At 36.7% G+C, this 19,089-nt stretch overlaps 1 protein-coding gene across 6 annotated transcripts in view; it reads right to left on the bottom strand.

Moving 5' to 3' along the window:
* LOC106872175 (delta-1-pyrroline-5-carboxylate synthase) overlaps positions 1-19,089 on the bottom strand; it is a 61,388-nt gene that overhangs the window by 15,588 nt on the left and 26,711 nt on the right. For 3 of the 6 annotated variants that reach the window (XM_089339826.1, XM_014919065.2, XM_089339825.1), the window contains exons 3-8: positions 16,429-16,572; positions 14,999-15,103; positions 12,905-13,057; positions 10,016-10,039; positions 3,183-3,401; positions 2,192-2,354 (exon numbers count right to left, since the gene is read on the bottom strand). In XM_089339826.1, the coding sequence (XP_089195952.1) occupies positions 2,192-2,354; positions 3,183-3,401; positions 10,016-10,039; positions 12,905-13,057; positions 14,999-15,103; positions 16,429-16,572 (808 nt within the window). The remainder of the gene's footprint in view (positions 1-2,191; positions 2,355-3,182; positions 3,402-10,015; positions 10,040-12,904; positions 13,058-14,998; positions 15,104-16,428; positions 16,573-19,089) is intronic. The other 3 variants (XM_089339828.1, XM_089339829.1, XM_089339827.1) reach the window with 1 other exon arrangement.

A 19,089-nucleotide genomic window follows, 5' to 3' on the forward strand; every position in this document is an offset into this window, starting at 1 on the left:
CTACTAAAGCTCCAGGTTGACCAAAGCTTTCAGAATGGGTTGGCAGATGGAAACTGAAAGAAGCCTGTTGTGCGTGTGTGTGTGTGTGTGTGTGTGTGTGTGTGTGTGTGTATGTGGCTATGAGTTGTTTTGACTCTTATTTCTAGCAATACTGATGCTGAATAGTGCCCTCAGTTGCCTAAGTTACATATATATTTTTGCCTTTCAGTTGGAAAATTGCTAACAAGCCACCCTTATTATTTATATATAATAATAATAGTAATAATAATAATAATAATAATAATAATAATAATAATAATAATAATAATAATAATAATAATAATAGTAAATAATTTGGACAAATAGGTATAAGTTGATTAGTGTGTTTAAATGCTGAGTAGAGAATTGGCACAGTTTAGGCTATCTGTTGTTATCCGCAGTTGTGGTACACTTCCGTTTGGATCTACTTCAGTAGTGGCAGTTATGGTAATAAAATTAATTAACAGGAGATGGATTCAGCATTAAATCTTTATTGGGTACCCAATAAAGATTTGATACCAAATCCATCTCCTGTTAATATATATATCACCGGGAAAACCTGCCAATAGTTGTCTGGGGTCGCGATGGGAACGAGAATGGGCCCCAATTTTGCCAACCTCTTTGTTGGCCACATTGAGGCCCAAGCATTCTTCCAATTCTCCAGGCCGATCCCAGAGCTATATGGTCCCTACATAGACGACTGTATAGGTGCCACCTCCCTCTCCCGTGAACAACTCTGCCACTTCATCTCTTTCCTCTCTAACTTCCACCCTTCACTCCAATTCACTTCTACTATCTCTAACACCTCTGTTAACTTCCTTGATATCTCTCTTACCATTGACCACCCCTCCCACTCTCTCACCACCTCCGTCCTACTATGTGGCACCTTGGGTAAGTGTCTTCTACTATAGCCTTGGGCTGACCAAACGCTTGTGAGTAGATTTGGTAGACGGAAACTGAAAGAAGTCCATCATATGTACACATGCTTACCCTGAATAAAATAGACCGATAGTAATATTTTCCTTTTATGGCAAAATATGCACCTAATTCAATAAAATTGTGAAGGTTACTCTGATTACTGGGCATAAAATGCAAAATATCTTATTTTTTTGTAGATTAGTTGGGCATAATTTGCCCCTGTCTCTTAATCTCAGTATTAAAGCTATGCACAGAACTGCTGTAGTACAAATGTAGTGTACATTCCTACAACAATGTTTTCTTTATGAACTATAAAAGCAGAAGTGAGTCTGCCTTCAACTTAGTCATGTGCCTGTGTTTCACTTATTTTTTGTGTTTTACTACATAAATGTCACCAAATATCTACCGTGAGTAATTACTGATGGCACATGCCTGATATATATATCTATATGTGTGTGTGTCTCTGTGTCTGTGTTTGTCCCCACTTACTGCTTGACAACCAGTGTTGGTGTGTTTACATCCCTGTAACTTAGCAGTTCAGCCAAATTGACTGATAGAATAAGCACGAGGCTTTAAAAAAAGTAAAGTCCTGAGGTCTGACTAAAATCCTTCAAAGCACTGCTCCAACATGGCTGCTGTCAAATGAGTGAAACAAGTAAAGGATAAAAGAAAATGCGTGTGTGTGTGTGTGTGTGTGTGGGCCTTTGTCTGGACATCATGTGATGATTGTGAACCAGCATCCTTTGTTCCATTCGTCCATGGAAACATTACCTTCCTTTACCATCTGGCCAAAGGAAATATTACCTTCATTGAAACAGGTGAGGCATCAAGCCATAGAAAAATCTACCACAATAAATTCCCTCTGACCCATGCCAGCATGGAAAAGCATGACAATGGCAAATATATATATATATATATATATATATATATATATATAGATATATATATACATATGAAACCATGAAATTCAAGAGCTCTATCTCTACATCATTAGTCTGAGCCTACAAAGGACCCTCTACATGGCCATTTAAATTGCTAAAAATAGTAACTAAATTTCCTTCAAATCAATTACTTCAATCTTAAAAAAAGGCAAAGATACAGTTTTTAAGGCAGAGATTTGAGAGGGATCTAAATAGGAGGGAGGGTGAAATAGATAAGGTGGTTCTGGATACCTCACAAAAGACAGGATCCCTTTGATCTAAGAGCTGCTCTATCAGAATAACCAGGGGTTAAACAACAACAACAAAATTCTTACCTTGCATGGCTTGCAGTTCTACAGGTGTTCCAGTCACCTGAGCTGTTGTGAAAAATGTTCCAACTTGTTTGCCTTTGATAATGTTTAACAAAGCTTTTTCTTCTGTACCATTACAGATCACTACAGACACACCATTCTGCACAGCCCATGTAGCGGCCTTCACCTGGTAATTAAAATAGACAATTACTTTGTTAGCTTGCGAAGACTTATTGGGGAAAGCGAAAGCGAATTTGTGATGGCACCTGTGCTCAGCATCGCCTTTCTGGCACTTGTGCCCGTGGCATGTCTAAGGACTTTCGAGCGAGATCGTTGCCAGTGCCCCTGGACTGGCTCTTGTTCGGATGGCACATAAAATACACCATTTTGAGCGTGGCCGTTGCCAGTACCGCCTGACTGGCCTTCGTAGGATTTTCGAGCGAGATCGTTGCCAGTACCCCTGGACTGGCTCTTGTGCAGGTGGCACATAAAATACACCATCTTGAGCGTGGCCGTTGCCAGTACTGCCTGACTGGCCTTTGTGCGGGTGACACGTAAAAGCACCCACTACACTCTCTGAGTAGTTGGCATTAGGAAGGGCATCCAGCCGTAGAAACTCTGCCAAATCAGATTGGAGCCTGGTGTAGCCATCTGGTTTCACCAGTCCTCAGTCAAATCGTCCAACCCATGCTAGCATGGAAAGCGGACGTTAAACGACGACGACGATGATGGCGACAATTGACACCTCTCACACACAGTGTCTTCATTATTTTGATAGAAAAAAATTAATTTAATTTCCCACCACCCAAAATGAGCTTCACCTTCATTCAGGTGTGATAACAGATATCTATCCCTAGTATAGACACCTGTTAATCTAAAGATGCATTTTTTAATGAAATAACAATGAAAATAATTTCTAAGGATCATTCACACAATGGCCAAAATTTCCGAGTAGAATATTGTCTGCTAAATTAACAGCATCCTATTTCAATAAAAGAGAGTAAATTCTTCATACCTTTGATTCCATGCCACCAAGACCAACTCTGGATTTTCCTTCAAATACCACAGAAGTATTGTCAGTTGTAGGAGAAAATGTGTGGACAAGACGAGAACCTTCAGTCCCTGGTGGACTGGTGTATAATCCATTGACATCTGACATTAATATAAGAATATCAGAGTTCATTTCCACAGCTAAACGGGCAGCCAAACTGTCATTGTCTTTCAGACTAATAACCTAGAAAATGGTAAAGAATTTTAGGAAGAATTCAAATATGTTTTTCTATGTTCAATGAAACTTGGAAAATCAAGAAACAATGTTTTTCTCTATTAAAGACAGATAAAATTTATTTGGTTAAAAAATTCTTCTCAATCTGTGACAGATTTGGCAAAAGATGTTGGTCTTGCTGTTTCTTTTGGGAATGAGCAAAATCAACACACTCACATGCACACAAATACATACGTACATACATACATACACACACACACACACACACACACATATATAATATTAGGGATAAAAATCCAAATTTACAGGTAAAAACTCAATTAAATTCAATTTATTAAAAATTAAAATTAAATTAATTTTCACAGTATAAAATATATCTATATATATATATATATAGTTTTAGGGAAAAGAACCAAGGTGACAGTGGATTTTCATCAATGAGTTCATGAACCTTGGTTCTTTTCCCTAAAACTATATATATATTTATATATACAGAGAGAGAAAGACAGAGATATATTATATATAGATACATAGAGTCTGCTTGAACAGACAGCCATGTTAAAGTGGCCACGAATATTAATTGTCAGTACAACTACTGCGCTGATCTCTTAGTGAGAGTTTAGAACTAGCATTTTTGCTTGTTGTAAAATCAGTGACTGTGTGTTTGCTTGAAATGTATATATTGCGTGCAGAAGTGAGCTGCTATCATTTCTAGCAGATGCGGTGTCCAGTACTGAAGAGTGGCAGAAATAGCCCGAAACCAGGACTCGTCTACTGGTCCCATCGCTAGGAGATGGTAGGGGTTTGCTCCCCTCTTGCAATTTCACCGGATGCAGCTGTGCATTGTTAATCAGCTAGAGGAGATGTCCTCTTGGGGTTAAAAAATCGCAGTAGAGTCCAATCGAACAGACAGCCATGTTAAAGTGGCTACAAATATTATATATATATATATGGAGACAGAGAGACAGAGAGAAATACATTATACATGTATATTGAACTCAGTACAAGTAATAGAGTATATTTATTTGCATAAAGTTGATGATTTACTCTCCAACAACTCTGAACATTTTCATTATTGATCCATTCCATTGTAGCTGACATGAAGATAGTAATTAAATGTATAACGAAATGCTTAATTAACTTTAAATTAAATTTAAAATTTCCAGAAAGGAGTTTTTATTAAAATTCTACCAACATATTTTGGAAACATTTATTTATATTCTTTGTTTTTACTTATTTTTTAGATTTTTATTTTTACTTATTTTTCAACATTCATATAATCATTTTCAACACATACATTCTTTCATAGTTAATTAGTTAATTAGTGATGAAATAAGATTGGAACTTGTTAGACAGGCAAAGACAATCATGTCCTAATACAATGGCGACTGTAAGTTTTGATCTCATGGTTTTGTGGTCCACTAAACTAACATACAGATAAACATACACTGTATATATACATACGTGTGTGTGTGTGTAGCTTCAAGCAGTTTGCAGAAGATATGTAAAAACACCTTTCAAGAACTATAGTGATTTATTGGTGCAGTAGGTTGTGAATTCATGCAACCAAGTTATCCTCAGCCTGAAGAGTAGCTTGCATTCTACCCCTTGCTTGGATAATTTTACTATTTCCTAAGTTCCATGAGCTCTGAAGCATATGTAGTCTAGAGTTTATCTACTCCATTCCCTAAATATTTAATGTTTATTTGCTCATATAACAGCCCCAGTTGTTAACCATCGACTATAAAATTTAATTTTTTCAGCTTATCGTACTTCGATTCAGGAAAAATTCACAACCTTCTGAACCAATACACCACTATTGTACCTGAAAGTTGCTCTTTGTATCTTCTACGGATTGCGCATGGCTCAGTGGTTAGAGCGTCGAGCTTACGATTGCGAGTTTGTGAGTTCGAATCGCAGACCGGGCTGTATGTTGTGTTCTTGAGCAAGACACTTTATTTCATGTTGCTCCAGTCCACTCAGCTGTAGAAATGAGTTGTGACATCACTGGTGCCAAGCTGTATCGGCCTTTGCCTTTCCCTTGGATAACACTGGTGGTGTGGAGAGGGGAAACCGGTATGCATGGGTGAATGCTGGTCTTCTATAAACAACCTTGCCCGGACTTGTGCCTCGGAGGGTAACTCTCTAGGTGCAATCCCATGGTCAGTCATGACCGAAGGGGGTCTCAGCACGGATTGCTTGAAGCTTACTAACTTCCTACACCTCGACCCTTGGATCTTACCATTACATATGTGTGTGTGTGTGTGTGTGTGTGTGTGTGTGTGTGTGTGTGTGTGTGTGTGCTATTGTTGATATTCAATAATTCTTAATTGAAATATTCAAGTTTAAGGAGACTAATTTTTCTGACAATTAACCTCAGTTTTAATGGTGAAATATTTTCCAGTATCTACATCTCCATTGTATTTCAGTTACAAGGTCCTGGGTTCAATCACACTGTGTGATATATTGAGTGTTAGTTACCAGAGCCTAAGGCTGCCCTGAGTCTTGTGATTGAAATTAAAGAGATGGAAACTGTGTGGAAGCCTTGAGATGGAGTGAATCCGGAATTTAAAATTCTAGCCTTGTTGCTGAGCTATATAGATTCTAGCTGAGAATTATGTTCATGATACACATGTCTATGGAATACTCAACCACTTACTAATTCAATAAGCAGTTTAATTTAGCTGATAATTTCAATTATATATTCAGCAATGAAATTAATGTAAATCGATTTTTACATTTCAATCAGTTTGGCAATGATTGATCTCCAGGTATCATTCAAAGTTTTATTGCTGGAAATGTACAAGGCTAGGTTTGAACTAGGAACCAACATTCCCCCCCCAAAAATGCTGGTTTTATCCATTAGACCAATGACCTATGTACAGTTATGACTCGGTTTCAAAAATCAAGATTCAGAGTTCAAATCCAGGAGAAGCTACCTGATGACGATCAGAGATCAAACTAATTAATTCATTTGTAGAAATGTAAACACTCTATAAAATGTTCAACCCTATAAAGATTAAGTTGATTAGTGTAAAAAACAAACAAAAAACTATAATCCATTTCATTTGATTACAGATTTTAGCTTCTTTAATTAATTAAGTTACTTTTTTTACATGATTCCTTTATAGTTTAGATATCTTTTTCTTTTTCTGAAAAGAAGGGACAACAGAACTTATAAATATTTTTTGGTCCTCTATGAATAAATTAGCAAAATTAATGCGGTTATTGTTCAGTTTGAATTCATCCAGGTTAGTAGTTGAAGGGAGAACAGGGGGTAAGGCAACTGTTAAGGAAGACTGAATAATTAGGGGTACATGTAATACTGGTTTAAACTGTTTAGTACATTTTCTTTAAGGGTGAGATATGAAAGGGCTGTAGGTGGTGAAAAGATGGGTACATTGAAGGAAATTTAAATGAATGGGGTAAATAGTCAATGAATGAAGATGAAAAGAGGAAATTGTAGATGTTGAAGAAGAGATAGAATGAAAGAGACAACTCAAGTACAGGTTCAAATTCATTAAAACCAGACAAGTTAATTATATTCACCTGTCAAATGAATCACTTTGAATTATGGTTTACAATCAAAATCACAAACTATTTCATTTGAGCTTGAGCCACAGAACTTGTTAAAAGTCTTGTACAGTACTGACACAAAATTATAGAATTTGCTGAAATATAACAGCCAGAACTAACTCTTCTGCTAATTTTTTCCAGACCACAAAGTTCCATTGGGTTCAGCAAACAACGACAACTTCTAAAGCATTAAAAAGATGAGAAATAGATTTCCCCATGGATAGAATATTGGATGAATGAAGGTAGCTTCCCCATTATTTTAATTCAGTACCCTACAAACCAAAGAATTATGGTACTGCTATCTACTTACAGATCACTACTCTAGGTAGGTGGGAGCACCATAGTTAATTAACTGGTGGTCTTTATCTATAGTTAATTAAGCACCATAGTTAATTAACTGGTGGTCTTTATCTATAAGAAATGTTATCTTATGTTTAATTATTATGTAAAAAATAATTAACAGATGTTGGTCAATTTGTTTGTTTGTTGATCAAGAGTTTTCTCCATTTTCTGCTTATTTAAATTCGATTCCTGATAAACTTTTGTTTATTCTGTTATTACCTGCACATTATGAGCATAGTGTGCTTACATACCCATGCCTAGGGTAAACATAGGTAAATGATACCAGTGGAAGGAACAGATATTCTTATCCCTTATTCCAACTGCTAACTCTGCTTACCTATATACAGCAGTGGCAACCTCACTGCTGTTGGTGCCACATAAAAAGCACCCAGTACACTCTGCAAACTGGTTGGCATTATGAAGGACATCCAGCTGTAGAAACCATGCCAAAGCAGACATAGAACCTGGTTAAGCCCTCTGGTTCGTCTTTTCTTATCAAACTGTCCAAACCATGTCCAGCATGGAAAAAGGGACATTAAATGATGATGATGATAATGATACGTACATACATATGTACATATATACATACATAGATATGTATATATATATATATATACATGTGTATGTGTGTGTGTGTGTGTGTATATATATATATATATATATATATATAATGATGTTGAGCTGACCTCAATGCTATCCAACTTTCATGTAGAGGAAACAATTGGTTCAGAAAACTATGAAGTAGTTTAGTAGTAGCAGTATTAGTCAATGTAGTAGTAATAAAAGGATATTAAAGACAGGACCCTTTCCCAAACACCTCTATTTTTAAAATATTTTAATAAAAATTTTCATGTATCATTTATTAAAATAATTTCCTTCTCAGTTTGTTGTTATCTGAAACAAAGGGGTTTTTTTTTGATATCTCAAGGGACAACTAAAACCATAACCAGGACTTAATTCACCAATTTTTTGTTTCTAGAATAACAAATAGAAAAGAAAGTAGAAGGGTTCTATTTCAAAACAATTTTGCAATTTTCTTTTTTTATATTTTTCTGGATTTCCAAGAACAAAGATATTCCATAAAACTGTGTATCTCTTCCCTAAACGATAAGAACAATGGTATATTATATTGTTTAATATTTTTTATTGTAAAAACTGGTCTATTTTAGCAAAGGATTTATTAAATCCCCACCATTGCATAACTGGTACTCTGTTTGCTAATCCTCAGGATTATTGGTTCATTATTCAAGAACTAAAGTCTTTCTATACAAATCCACTCATCTACTGCATTTCCACAGAGTTCCAAAAATCATTAATATCAATTATGCTGGATTATTAAGCATGTAATATAAGGCTTTGAGAAAGTCCCCTGTGAAGGACTAGCCTCCATTCCATGGAAACATTTATTTCTTACTTATTCAATGTGACATTGTCTAGACTTAACCTCACACATATACATAATATCAATGATGGTAGATTATTAGCATATAATATAAGGTTTTGAGAAAGTCTTCCATGAAGGACTTAGCTTCCTATCCATGAAAATATTTATTTCTCTTTTACTAAATGTGACAGTATCCAGACTTAATTTTAGACCCTACAGATTGTTCGTGTGAACAGCAAAGTGGACAGACCTCACTTGATATGCTTTTAAGGTGCAGGTTCCGGCTGCGAACTATTTAATTTCATTTGTAGGGTTAACGCCTTTAAAAAGCAGCGTGAAAGACTCAACTTTCAAATTTATTACATTTTATTAAAGTAAATGGACAGTGGTTTTGTCTCTGAAAACAATCGCTCCAACAAAAACCATTCCACATAAATTAAAAAGATAATAAGTAATATAAGTACCAGAAAAATGATCTTTCAATAACCCTTTCTACTACAGGCTCAAGGCCTGAAATTTTTGGGGAAGGGAAAAGTCAATTCCATCAACCCCCAGTACTTGACTGGTACTTATTTCATTGACCCTCAAATGGATGAACGGCAAAGTCAACCTCAGCAGAATTTGAAATCAGAACATAAAGAGGGGCAAAATGCTGATAAGCATTCTACTAAGCATGGTAACAATTCTGCCAACTCACCTTCTTACCATATTTTAATAATCCTTTCTACTAAAGGCACAAGGCCTGAAAGTTTCAGGGAAAGGGGAGTCAATCATATTGACCTCAGTGCATAACTGGTACTTATTTCATCAACCCCCGAAAGGATGAAAGGCAAAGTCAACCTTGGTGGAATTTGAACTCATAATATAAGGACAGATGAAATGCCACTAAGCTTTGCACCCAGCATGCCAATGATTCTGCCAGCTCACCACTTTATTGTCTTTTAATAATAAAAGCACATTTATTCTGATAATCTAATGCCAAATTCTGATCCTAATCTTTTTTAATTTCAAAATCTTTATTCACCAGAGCTAGAGTCATTATATTAGTTGGTCCTTAAACTTGTGACCAACAACTGTAACCAAAATATTATCTACAGACACATGATTAGTTATAAACTAATATCTCAGACATTGTGAAATTCTTCATAAAACCCAAATATTTTTTTGGAATAGTTTTCATTGCAATTTTCTTGCCATATATAAAAAGAAATTTGATTTTCTCATATTTAAGTTCTGTTTTCATTATAAATAGCAATTTTTTTACTAAAATTGCAACCCTTTCTTCTTCTTATTTGCCATTTCTATAAACACAGTTCCTCACCTGCTCTGCTGCATTCATATATACCTAAAAAATGGGACGTGCTGATTAGTGAGAGAATAGAAACTGTAAAACAGAGTACATGAGAAAACATGCTAAAGAAGTCTAGATTAAAGAATGTGTAACTGTTGTTTCTAAGATATCATTTGGAATTGGTTAGTTTAGAGACAGAATCTGTAAACTGGAATGACAAAAATTCTTCTTGAAAATATTTTAAAGTTTCATTTGATTTCAATAGAAATAAAGAATATTGGTCAATATAAATAATTATCAATTACATAATTGATCATTAATTAGTCTTCTTCTTCTTCTTCTTCTGCTGCTGCTAGTGTTGTGTATATGAAACTGAAAGTCTTGCAACAATTGTGATGCTTGTCTTTGCTTTTAATGCAAAAAAGTGTGATGGCTGTAGTGGAACAGTGTGTAGGCTGACATAATGCAGCGTACTATAATGTAATGGTATATGAGTGAGTGTATGAATATGCATGAGTGTGCATGTGTATGTGCATGTGTGTGTATATGTATGTGTGTATGCATGCACGCACATGTGTGTGTGTGTGTGTAGATACACACACATACACACACACATATTCATGAATGTATGTATATTACAAGTGTTAATATCAAAGGTTTGCATTACAAACAACACACGTATTTCTATATAAAGTTAAATTAGGCGTGGCTGTGTGGTAAGAAGCTTGCTTCACAACCACATGATTCCAGGTTCATTCCCACTGTGTAAGACCTTGGGCAAGCGTCTTCTATTATAGCCTCGGGCTGACCAAAGCCTTGTGTGTGCATTTGGTAGACAGAAACTGAAAAAAGCCCATCGTGTATATATATATATATATATATATATATATATATATATATATATATATAAAACACAAACCCCTTCAGGTAGATGGCCCTGCTCAGTATGTAGAAAAGGAGTAGGTAGTAACTCTATAAGATGTACCCAGTGCAAGCTATGGACACATAAGAGGTGCAGCAACATCAAAGGCAGGTTAACTAGCAAGTTAGTTTTTGTTTGTGGCAGATGTTCAGGTGCAATAAAGACTGTAAACAAACAGGAAACAACTTCTATCTCATTCCAGGGTGAAAAACTAGAGGTAGTCGATAGCTTCCGCTATCTGGGCGACCAAGTTAGTAGTGGGGGTGGGTGCGCTGAAAGTGTAGCTGCTAGAATAAGAATAGCCTGGGCAAAGTTTAGAGAGCTCTTACCCCTGCTGGCGACAAAGGGACTCTCACTCAGAGTAAAAGGCAGACTGTATGACGCATGCGTACGAACAACCATGCTACATGGCAGTGAAACATGGGCTGTAACTGCTGAGGACATACGTAAGCTCGCAAGGAATGAAGCCAGTATGCTCCGTTGGATGTGTAATGTCAATGTGAATACCCGTCAGAGTGTAAGTATCTTGAGAGAAAAGCTGAACATTAGAAGCATCAGTTGTGGCGTGCAAGAGAGACGATTGCGCTGGTATGGACATGTGGTGAGAATGGATGAGGATAGCTGCGTGAAAAAGTGCCACACCCTAACAGTTGAGGGAACCCGTGGAAGAGGTAGGCCCAGGAAGACCTGGGCTGAGGTGGTGAGGCAAGACCTTCGTACATTGGGCCTCACCAAGGCGATGACTACTGACCGAGACCTTTGGAAATGTGCTGTGCGTGAGAAGACCCGGCAAGCCAAGTAAGATCGTTGCCAGTGCCCCTGGACTGGTTCTTGTGCGGGTGGCACATGAGATGCACCATTTTGAGCGTGGCCGTTGCCAGTACCGCCTGACTGGCTCCCATAGGATTTTCGAGCGAGATCGTTGCCAGTGCCCCTGGACTGGCTTGTGCGGGTGGCACATAAAAGACACCATTTCGAGCGTGGCCGTTTTCGTGCGGGTGACACGTAAAAGCACCCACTACACTCTCTGAGTGGTTGGCGTTAGGAAGGGCATCCAGCTGTAGAAACTCTGCCAAATCAGACTGGAGCCTGGTGTTGCCATCCGGTTTCACCAGTCCTCAGTCAAATCGTCCAACCCATGCTAGCATGGAAAGCGGACGTTAAACGATGATGATGATGATATATATATATACACACACACACACACACACATATATATGTATGTATGTATATATTTGTGTGTGTGTGTCTGTGCTTGTCCCCCCACCATCGCTTGACAACCAATGTTGGTGTGCTTACGTTCCTGTAACTTAGCAGTTCAGCAAAAGAGACCGACAGAATAGGTACCAGGCTTACAAAGAATGAGTCCAAGGGTGGATTTGTTCGACTAAAGGCAGTACTCCACTGACGAGTGTACCCTTAATGCAGTTCTCAGGGGAGATTTAGCATTACACAGAGTGCGACAAAGCTGGCCCTTTGAAATACAGGTACTACTCATTTTTGCCTGCTGAGTGGACTGGAGCAATCTGAAATAAAGTGTCTTGCTCAAGGACACAATGTATCTCCAGAAATTGAACTCATGACCTTATGATTGTGACCTGAATAATCTAACCACTAAGCCATTTGCCTTCACAACCTCAGCAAATACAGTAAAACAACAGTAAGAGCTTAGAAATGACAGTTACATCACAGAAACTAGTTCAATGGTTCCTAAGCATTTTCTGTCAAGAGATCCCTTCAGTTCCTATTTCACCTGGGTGGACCCTCGTAGCGATTTAATGATAAAAAAAAGAAAAGAAACTATTATATTTTTAGAATGAAATACTTTTGGAAATTGCATAAAAAGATTGTGAAGATATTTTGTACATTGTAGAAGTAGAAGTAATTCATTGCACAGTAATTCACTGCAGTAATTAATAATGTGGTTCTACACATTAAAACAACAAAACAATAAGAAAAACAACCAGGTAACAAAATATTGTAACGATAAAACTTACCCCAGAGAGGTCTTTATCTTGCTCTGGTGGTGGGGCAACAGCATCATTTGCATTTAATATTGGGATGATGTTTAATCGAATCAACTCTGATAGGGTACTATGCAAATTCTTACGGCTTTCTTCATTGCTGAAGTCAGGTTTGGTCACTAACACCTACAAAAAATTAAAATTTAGATCGAATCATTGTCTTATAAAATCCATTGTATTGCTTGGACATTATGGAAGGTTTCTTCTTTCAGTGATGGTGATTTAAGAGAAGATACACTGGTGCAGTTCCTGGCTGAATTTGAAACCTGCACTGCAATCCAATGAAATATCAAGTTTAGATTTCATGTTGTTGCAGACCTACAGTCAGTTCAGCTCAAGTAATACTTCCACTATGGTGCTGCATAAATGCACCTGTGCTAGTGGTACGTAGGAAGCACCCAGCACACTCCATTAAGTGGTTGGTGTTAGGAAGGGCATCCAGCCTGAGAAACCATGCCTCGACAGACAGCTGGAATCTAGTCAGCTCCATATCAAACTATCCAACCCATGCCAGCATGGAAAGCAGACATTAAACGATGATGACGATGATTTTCTGATAAGCAAAAGTCAATTGTTTCAGCTTTCAATGTGAGACAGCCAGCAAAATAAAAAAAATGCCTCACTTAGAAGAAAATAGGTAAGGATTAGTGACAGGAAGAGCATGCACCCATTGAAAATCTTTGGCAACAAGTTTTATGTAATGTATGCTGATATGAAAAACAGACATAAAAACCAACAAAAATAGCATAAAATGGACTTCATTACATTTCTTTTTGCCAAGTTTTAAACAAAAGGTATTGCAAACCCATGGTTAGGATAGACGTCACTTGCTCAAGGTGCTGTGAAGTGGAACTGAACCAGGAATGCCATGGTTGAGAAATAAACTTCTTAACCACAAAGCCATGCCTGTTAGGTTTATACATCCAGGATTTTTGTTCTTTGAACTAAATATTCTCAATTGATCAGCATTCTTCATCACTGAGAATGGAACCTATTACTGTCCAAAGATTGATGACAAACGTGTGATTCCTCACATCAATAAAATGATGTGAGGAAATAGGTAACGATGATTGATAAACTCATAACCGTTAAATACACACACACACACACACACACAATTATGGAAGAAAATTTTTTCTCTCTTCCCTTTTTTGACTGAATATTATTAAATATTTACCTTTTCTCCAAAACTTTGATAAACACATTATCATTATTATTATTAAAAGCTTATCATAAAACTAACCTTGCATTGTGAACTTTAAACTGAAAGTCTATGTCACTGTTAACAACAATAAGGATTTTGGTCTGATAAAAGAAGAATTTTAAATATAAAAATATTATCTGTTTTAGCTCTTTCAGTTTATAGTTCTCCCTGCATTAATTATATTAACACTGACCCAATTATATTTATATGATGACCTATTTTTCTTGGTAGATGGCATCTGAGTAATTTATTCTCTAAATAATTCTATTTTTCAAAGACAACCAGTGCATGGTAGGGATTCTTCCATCACTACTGAAGCAAGTAGAGTGAAGCCTGTGCTTTGCTAATGAGAACATAATAAGATTGGAACATGTCTGTAGTTACTGAAATTATGTTTTTCTTCACTTCATAATTATTCTTAGTTAAATTTTTAAAACACTAATTTAATTATTAATTTAAAACATCAACTAATCCATGCTGTGCCCTCACTCTTCTAATTTTCTAAACAACTTTCCATTGTGGTTCTTGCTGTGCATATCAATTGAGGTTACATCACCAACTTGCACGTGCCAAACGGGAAGCCTCTACCAGGCTGATAAGCCTAATAGAAATAGCAGCCAAATCATTCATGAATCACAATCTACTATCTTAAAATACAAGTGTACATTGGGTAGTGTACTCCTAGGTATGCTACATTTCAATTTAAGCAGGAGTGATGCAGGCTGAAACACTTCTGATCATAGATCTGCTTGGTCAAGGTAGACTTAGGACTAAATATATATATAGAGAGAGAGACGTCACTTTTCTTAGACATTTGCTCATTAATATTTTTGTGTTAATTAAATGTTAGTGTGATAACTTACCTGAGCAGTCCTTACACCATATTGAATAAACATCTGTTCATAAAGAGACATTAAACCACTCTGACCAGTTGCAGCACAGGCCCGGGGTTCAATTAAGGATTTGCTCTGAAAGCAAGAATAGAAGGCAAAAAATAAGGTATTTAAGTATGCCATGTGAGGGGATACGATCTAATGTTTGGGGTTGAGCCCTTGATTAGATGAAAGGCTTATATTTTTGAAGTCATGAGATAATGATGACAGTGATGCTGATGTGTTAGTGGGAATGATGATGATGATGATGGTGGTGATGATGATGGTGATGCCATCACTATCGACAAGGTCAAGGAGGAAGAAAAGGATGTTTGTGATAATGACTGTGACAGCAAAAGTAATGATAGTGATGGTGATAGTGATGATTATGTTGAAGCAAGGAGGAGGAGGCAATCAAGTTTTCCCTTCATCCCTGCTCCCTCCTTCATAAGCCCCTTATTATTAAGAACTATCATTTTCCAAACTGTTGTTATTTTCCTCTCAGAACATATTTTCTTGTCAAGATTAAATAAGACTTGTTTTGCTGTTTTGTTATTTCTGGAATTGGAAACAGAATTATATTACTATATACAGAATTATCTTTATATATATTGAATTATTCCACCAAAGTCAACTTTGCCTTTCATTCTTTCAAGATTGATAAATTAAGTACCAGTTGCAAACTGAGGTTGATCAAATTGACTGGCCCCCACCCCAAAAATTTTGGGCCTTGTGCAAAATGTTTCTTAACATATAGGCACAGGCATGACTGTGTGGAAAGAAACTTGCTTCCCAACCACATGGCTCTAGGTTCACTCCCACTGCATGACACCTTAGGCAAGTGTCTTCTACTATAGCCTCAGGCTGACCAAAGCCTTGTGAGAGGATTTGGTAGATGGTAGACGGAAACTAAAAGAAATCCATTGTATGTGTGTGTGTTTGTGTGTGTGTGTGTGTGTGTGTGTGTGCACGCACATGTGTGTTTGTCCCCTTCATCACCATTTGACAACTGGTGCTGTTGTCAGTTTTGCAGAAGAGACCAATAGAATAAGTACTATGGTTCAATAGAATAAGTACTATGGTTCAAGTACTTGACAGTTTGGCAAAAGAGACCAATAGAATAAGTACTATGGTTCAAAAATAAGTTCTGGGACCGATTTGTTTGACTAAAATCTGTCATGGTGGTGCTCTGGCATTGCCGCAGTTAGATGATTGGTACAAGTAATAGAAAAAAAGAAAAAAAGAATATATTCTAAATACTGATTTAATAATAAGAATGCTATTTTATTACATCTCTTCTAGATTCTTGATAATTTTCAAAATTAATTGAACCACATTGGTTATGTATTTCATTAGGGATGTGTTCCTGAAAAGTTAAATTCCTTTGAGAATGTTTTCGGACGTTAGAAGAAATCACTTACCTTTGATTCATAATTGGCAAGTGTCATGGTCTGTCGCATACTCATTGACATGAGAATTTCTTGCTGTAACTTTTGTTTACCATATGCAACGGCACCACTTGTTACCATTAAGACTTCTTTACCTTGGTTCTGTAACTCCGAAACCTGCAAAAGTCAGAAGCCATTTTCAAGATCTATTTATAGACTTTTACAACATTAACCCTTTAGCATTTAAACCGGCCATATCCAACCAAAAGTATTCTGCCTATTCTATGTTCAAACTGGCCAGATCTGGTCTCTCACACCAACCCTACAATATCGTTTTAAAAATTAACAGCTACCTCATCAAAATCTCATAGCTACAAGATAATGTATGATTAGTTTAAAGCAATGTGGATAAAAAAGCATTAATTTTGGCAGAATAATGCAAACACTAAAGGGTTAAGTTAATACACAACACACACACACACCAGATTGGTTGAGTGCAATGACCACTATTTTTCAATTAAAATTTCTTCTTTTACTGGTCTTGTTCTGTGGACCATGTCCATGCTAGAACATTAGTCAAGGGTTTACTCGATATCAACAATCCCAGTATTTATTCTATTAACTTCAGAAGGAGAAAAGGTCAATGTAGCCCGGGTGAGATTTGAACACAGAATGGAAAGAAGTGTAACCAAATAACACAAGCATTTTTCCTGATGCTCACCTGATTCTGCACCACCACCACTACCACCTCCCACATACACACCAATCTATTTCATACATCGCTAAAGTTAAAACCAAACCTGGATTCTATACACAAATGTTATAAGCAGACACGGTTAGACCCCTCAAACATTATTTCAAGCATAGGAACAGAAATGCAGATAAAAGAGACCAGTTGCTTAAAAGGGATTAGTTGATAAAAGGGATCAGTTGGTACTTTATTGTTATTGACTCTGGAGGGATGAGAGGCAAAGTGTTCTCAGTATGATTTGAACCCACAAAATGCCTGATCAAATACTGCAAACCACTTTTTCTGATGCTCTGCCACTTCTCCCAATTAAATGTTCCAACAAAACTATTAATAAATGAAATACATTCCCCTTACACACACTTCATTGTGAGCAGACATGATGGTTTAATCTGCTAGAGACAGCAGTCAAATCGCTCTCAATTCACAAACAACTGTCTTAAATAAGTAAAGGCTATGTTATAAAATATAGTCTGACTCAGTGGATGGTCAAGAATTTTGCTTTGGAATCAAGAGATTCCAAGTTCAAACTCATTGTATTACATTTTATGCAAGTGTCACTAACCCTAATAACTTTATAAGTGAAATAGGAGAGAGAGAAACTGTGAAGAAGCCCTTCAGACAGATTATAGTTGTTATATAGAAGGGTCAGTCTGGGATTATGAGGTGATTCTGTGGAATATTCAGCTACTTACATATAGGCAAAACAACTGAATACTCGTTACCCAGATGAAAAACACCTTTCTTCTTACCTGCCCTGGTCATGGTTAGATGCATTTGATCTCAGATCCAGATCACTTCTCTCAGTGTTCACAAATGAAAGCATTTGATACCAATTTAATCCCAGATATCTTCTCTGTTAATTGACCTCACTCTCAAAAACAACAACAAGATCAATTCATTAATCAATAAGTTTCAATCACCAAGATTGTTTCATTAAATTTTAGACACTTACTTGTTTTAATGGAATCTTATACGTTTCTGTTGCTTTGATTAAGTTTGGAATTTCGGTGCATTGTTGTTTTTGTTTAACCCCAGGTCATCCCTGGTTGAAATGACTATGATCAAAATGTATTTCAATAACGACCATCCTGTCTTTTTAGAGCTGTTTACGATTACCTTATCTTGTGTCATTTCAATTTTATATTGGAATGGTAGGGTATGATTTGAGGGAACTTTGGCTGCTATTTCTAGCAGGTGTAGCTCCCTTTAGGCTGACTAAGTCACTGAGAATCATGTATCTTGGATATGGACACAACACAATGACAATCACAAGATACGAATGTGCGACCCTTTAACAAGTTTCTGGGTTGTAAACTGACCCACATTTAAAGTAGGTCACATCAAAAACCACCATCAGCAGCTGGTAAAGATTTGAACCAGTATGACCGGTTTCATTGCTGGGTCAATGATAATTAAACCAGCAAGACCCTTGGTAAAAGGAAGATGAATGAACACCCTGACAAGATTAAAAACAACACCTATCTTCAAGGGTGGATGAACACAACCAGGAATCGATAGTCATCCATCAAACCTACAAAGAAAATGGGGCCTTATTAAGGTTTTTTGCATCTAGAATTGCTAACCCTCTTGGTAACCCCTACATCTGATTGTCTCTCTCTCGAATACACTAGCCTTGCTTTTCCTATGACTCAAGAAGACCCAAGCAACAGAAGCCCTTTGATAAGCCCCTCCTAAATGTCAAAGGCAAAGTCCACCAAGGTTTAAAGAAGCACTGCAAAGTGGTAAACAACAGCTACAATGTGGAGCTAACATTAGTTTTACAGGTTTCTTGTTGCTGTTTAATCCTAAGTCGGTCATTATTAAGCTCACAAACATTTCTCATATAAGCATTCCATCATGTTTGATCAGTCATAGCATACTTTAGATTCATTATCCAACATACTATTTTTAAAGAAAATAGGATGTGATTTGAAGGAGCTTCT

This window comes from Octopus bimaculoides, chromosome 22 (genome assembly GCF_046866305.1).
Source record: "Octopus bimaculoides isolate indiv1 chromosome 22, ASM4686630v1, whole genome shotgun sequence".
Classification (NCBI taxonomy): domain Eukaryota; kingdom Metazoa; phylum Mollusca; class Cephalopoda; order Octopoda; family Octopodidae; genus Octopus; species Octopus bimaculoides.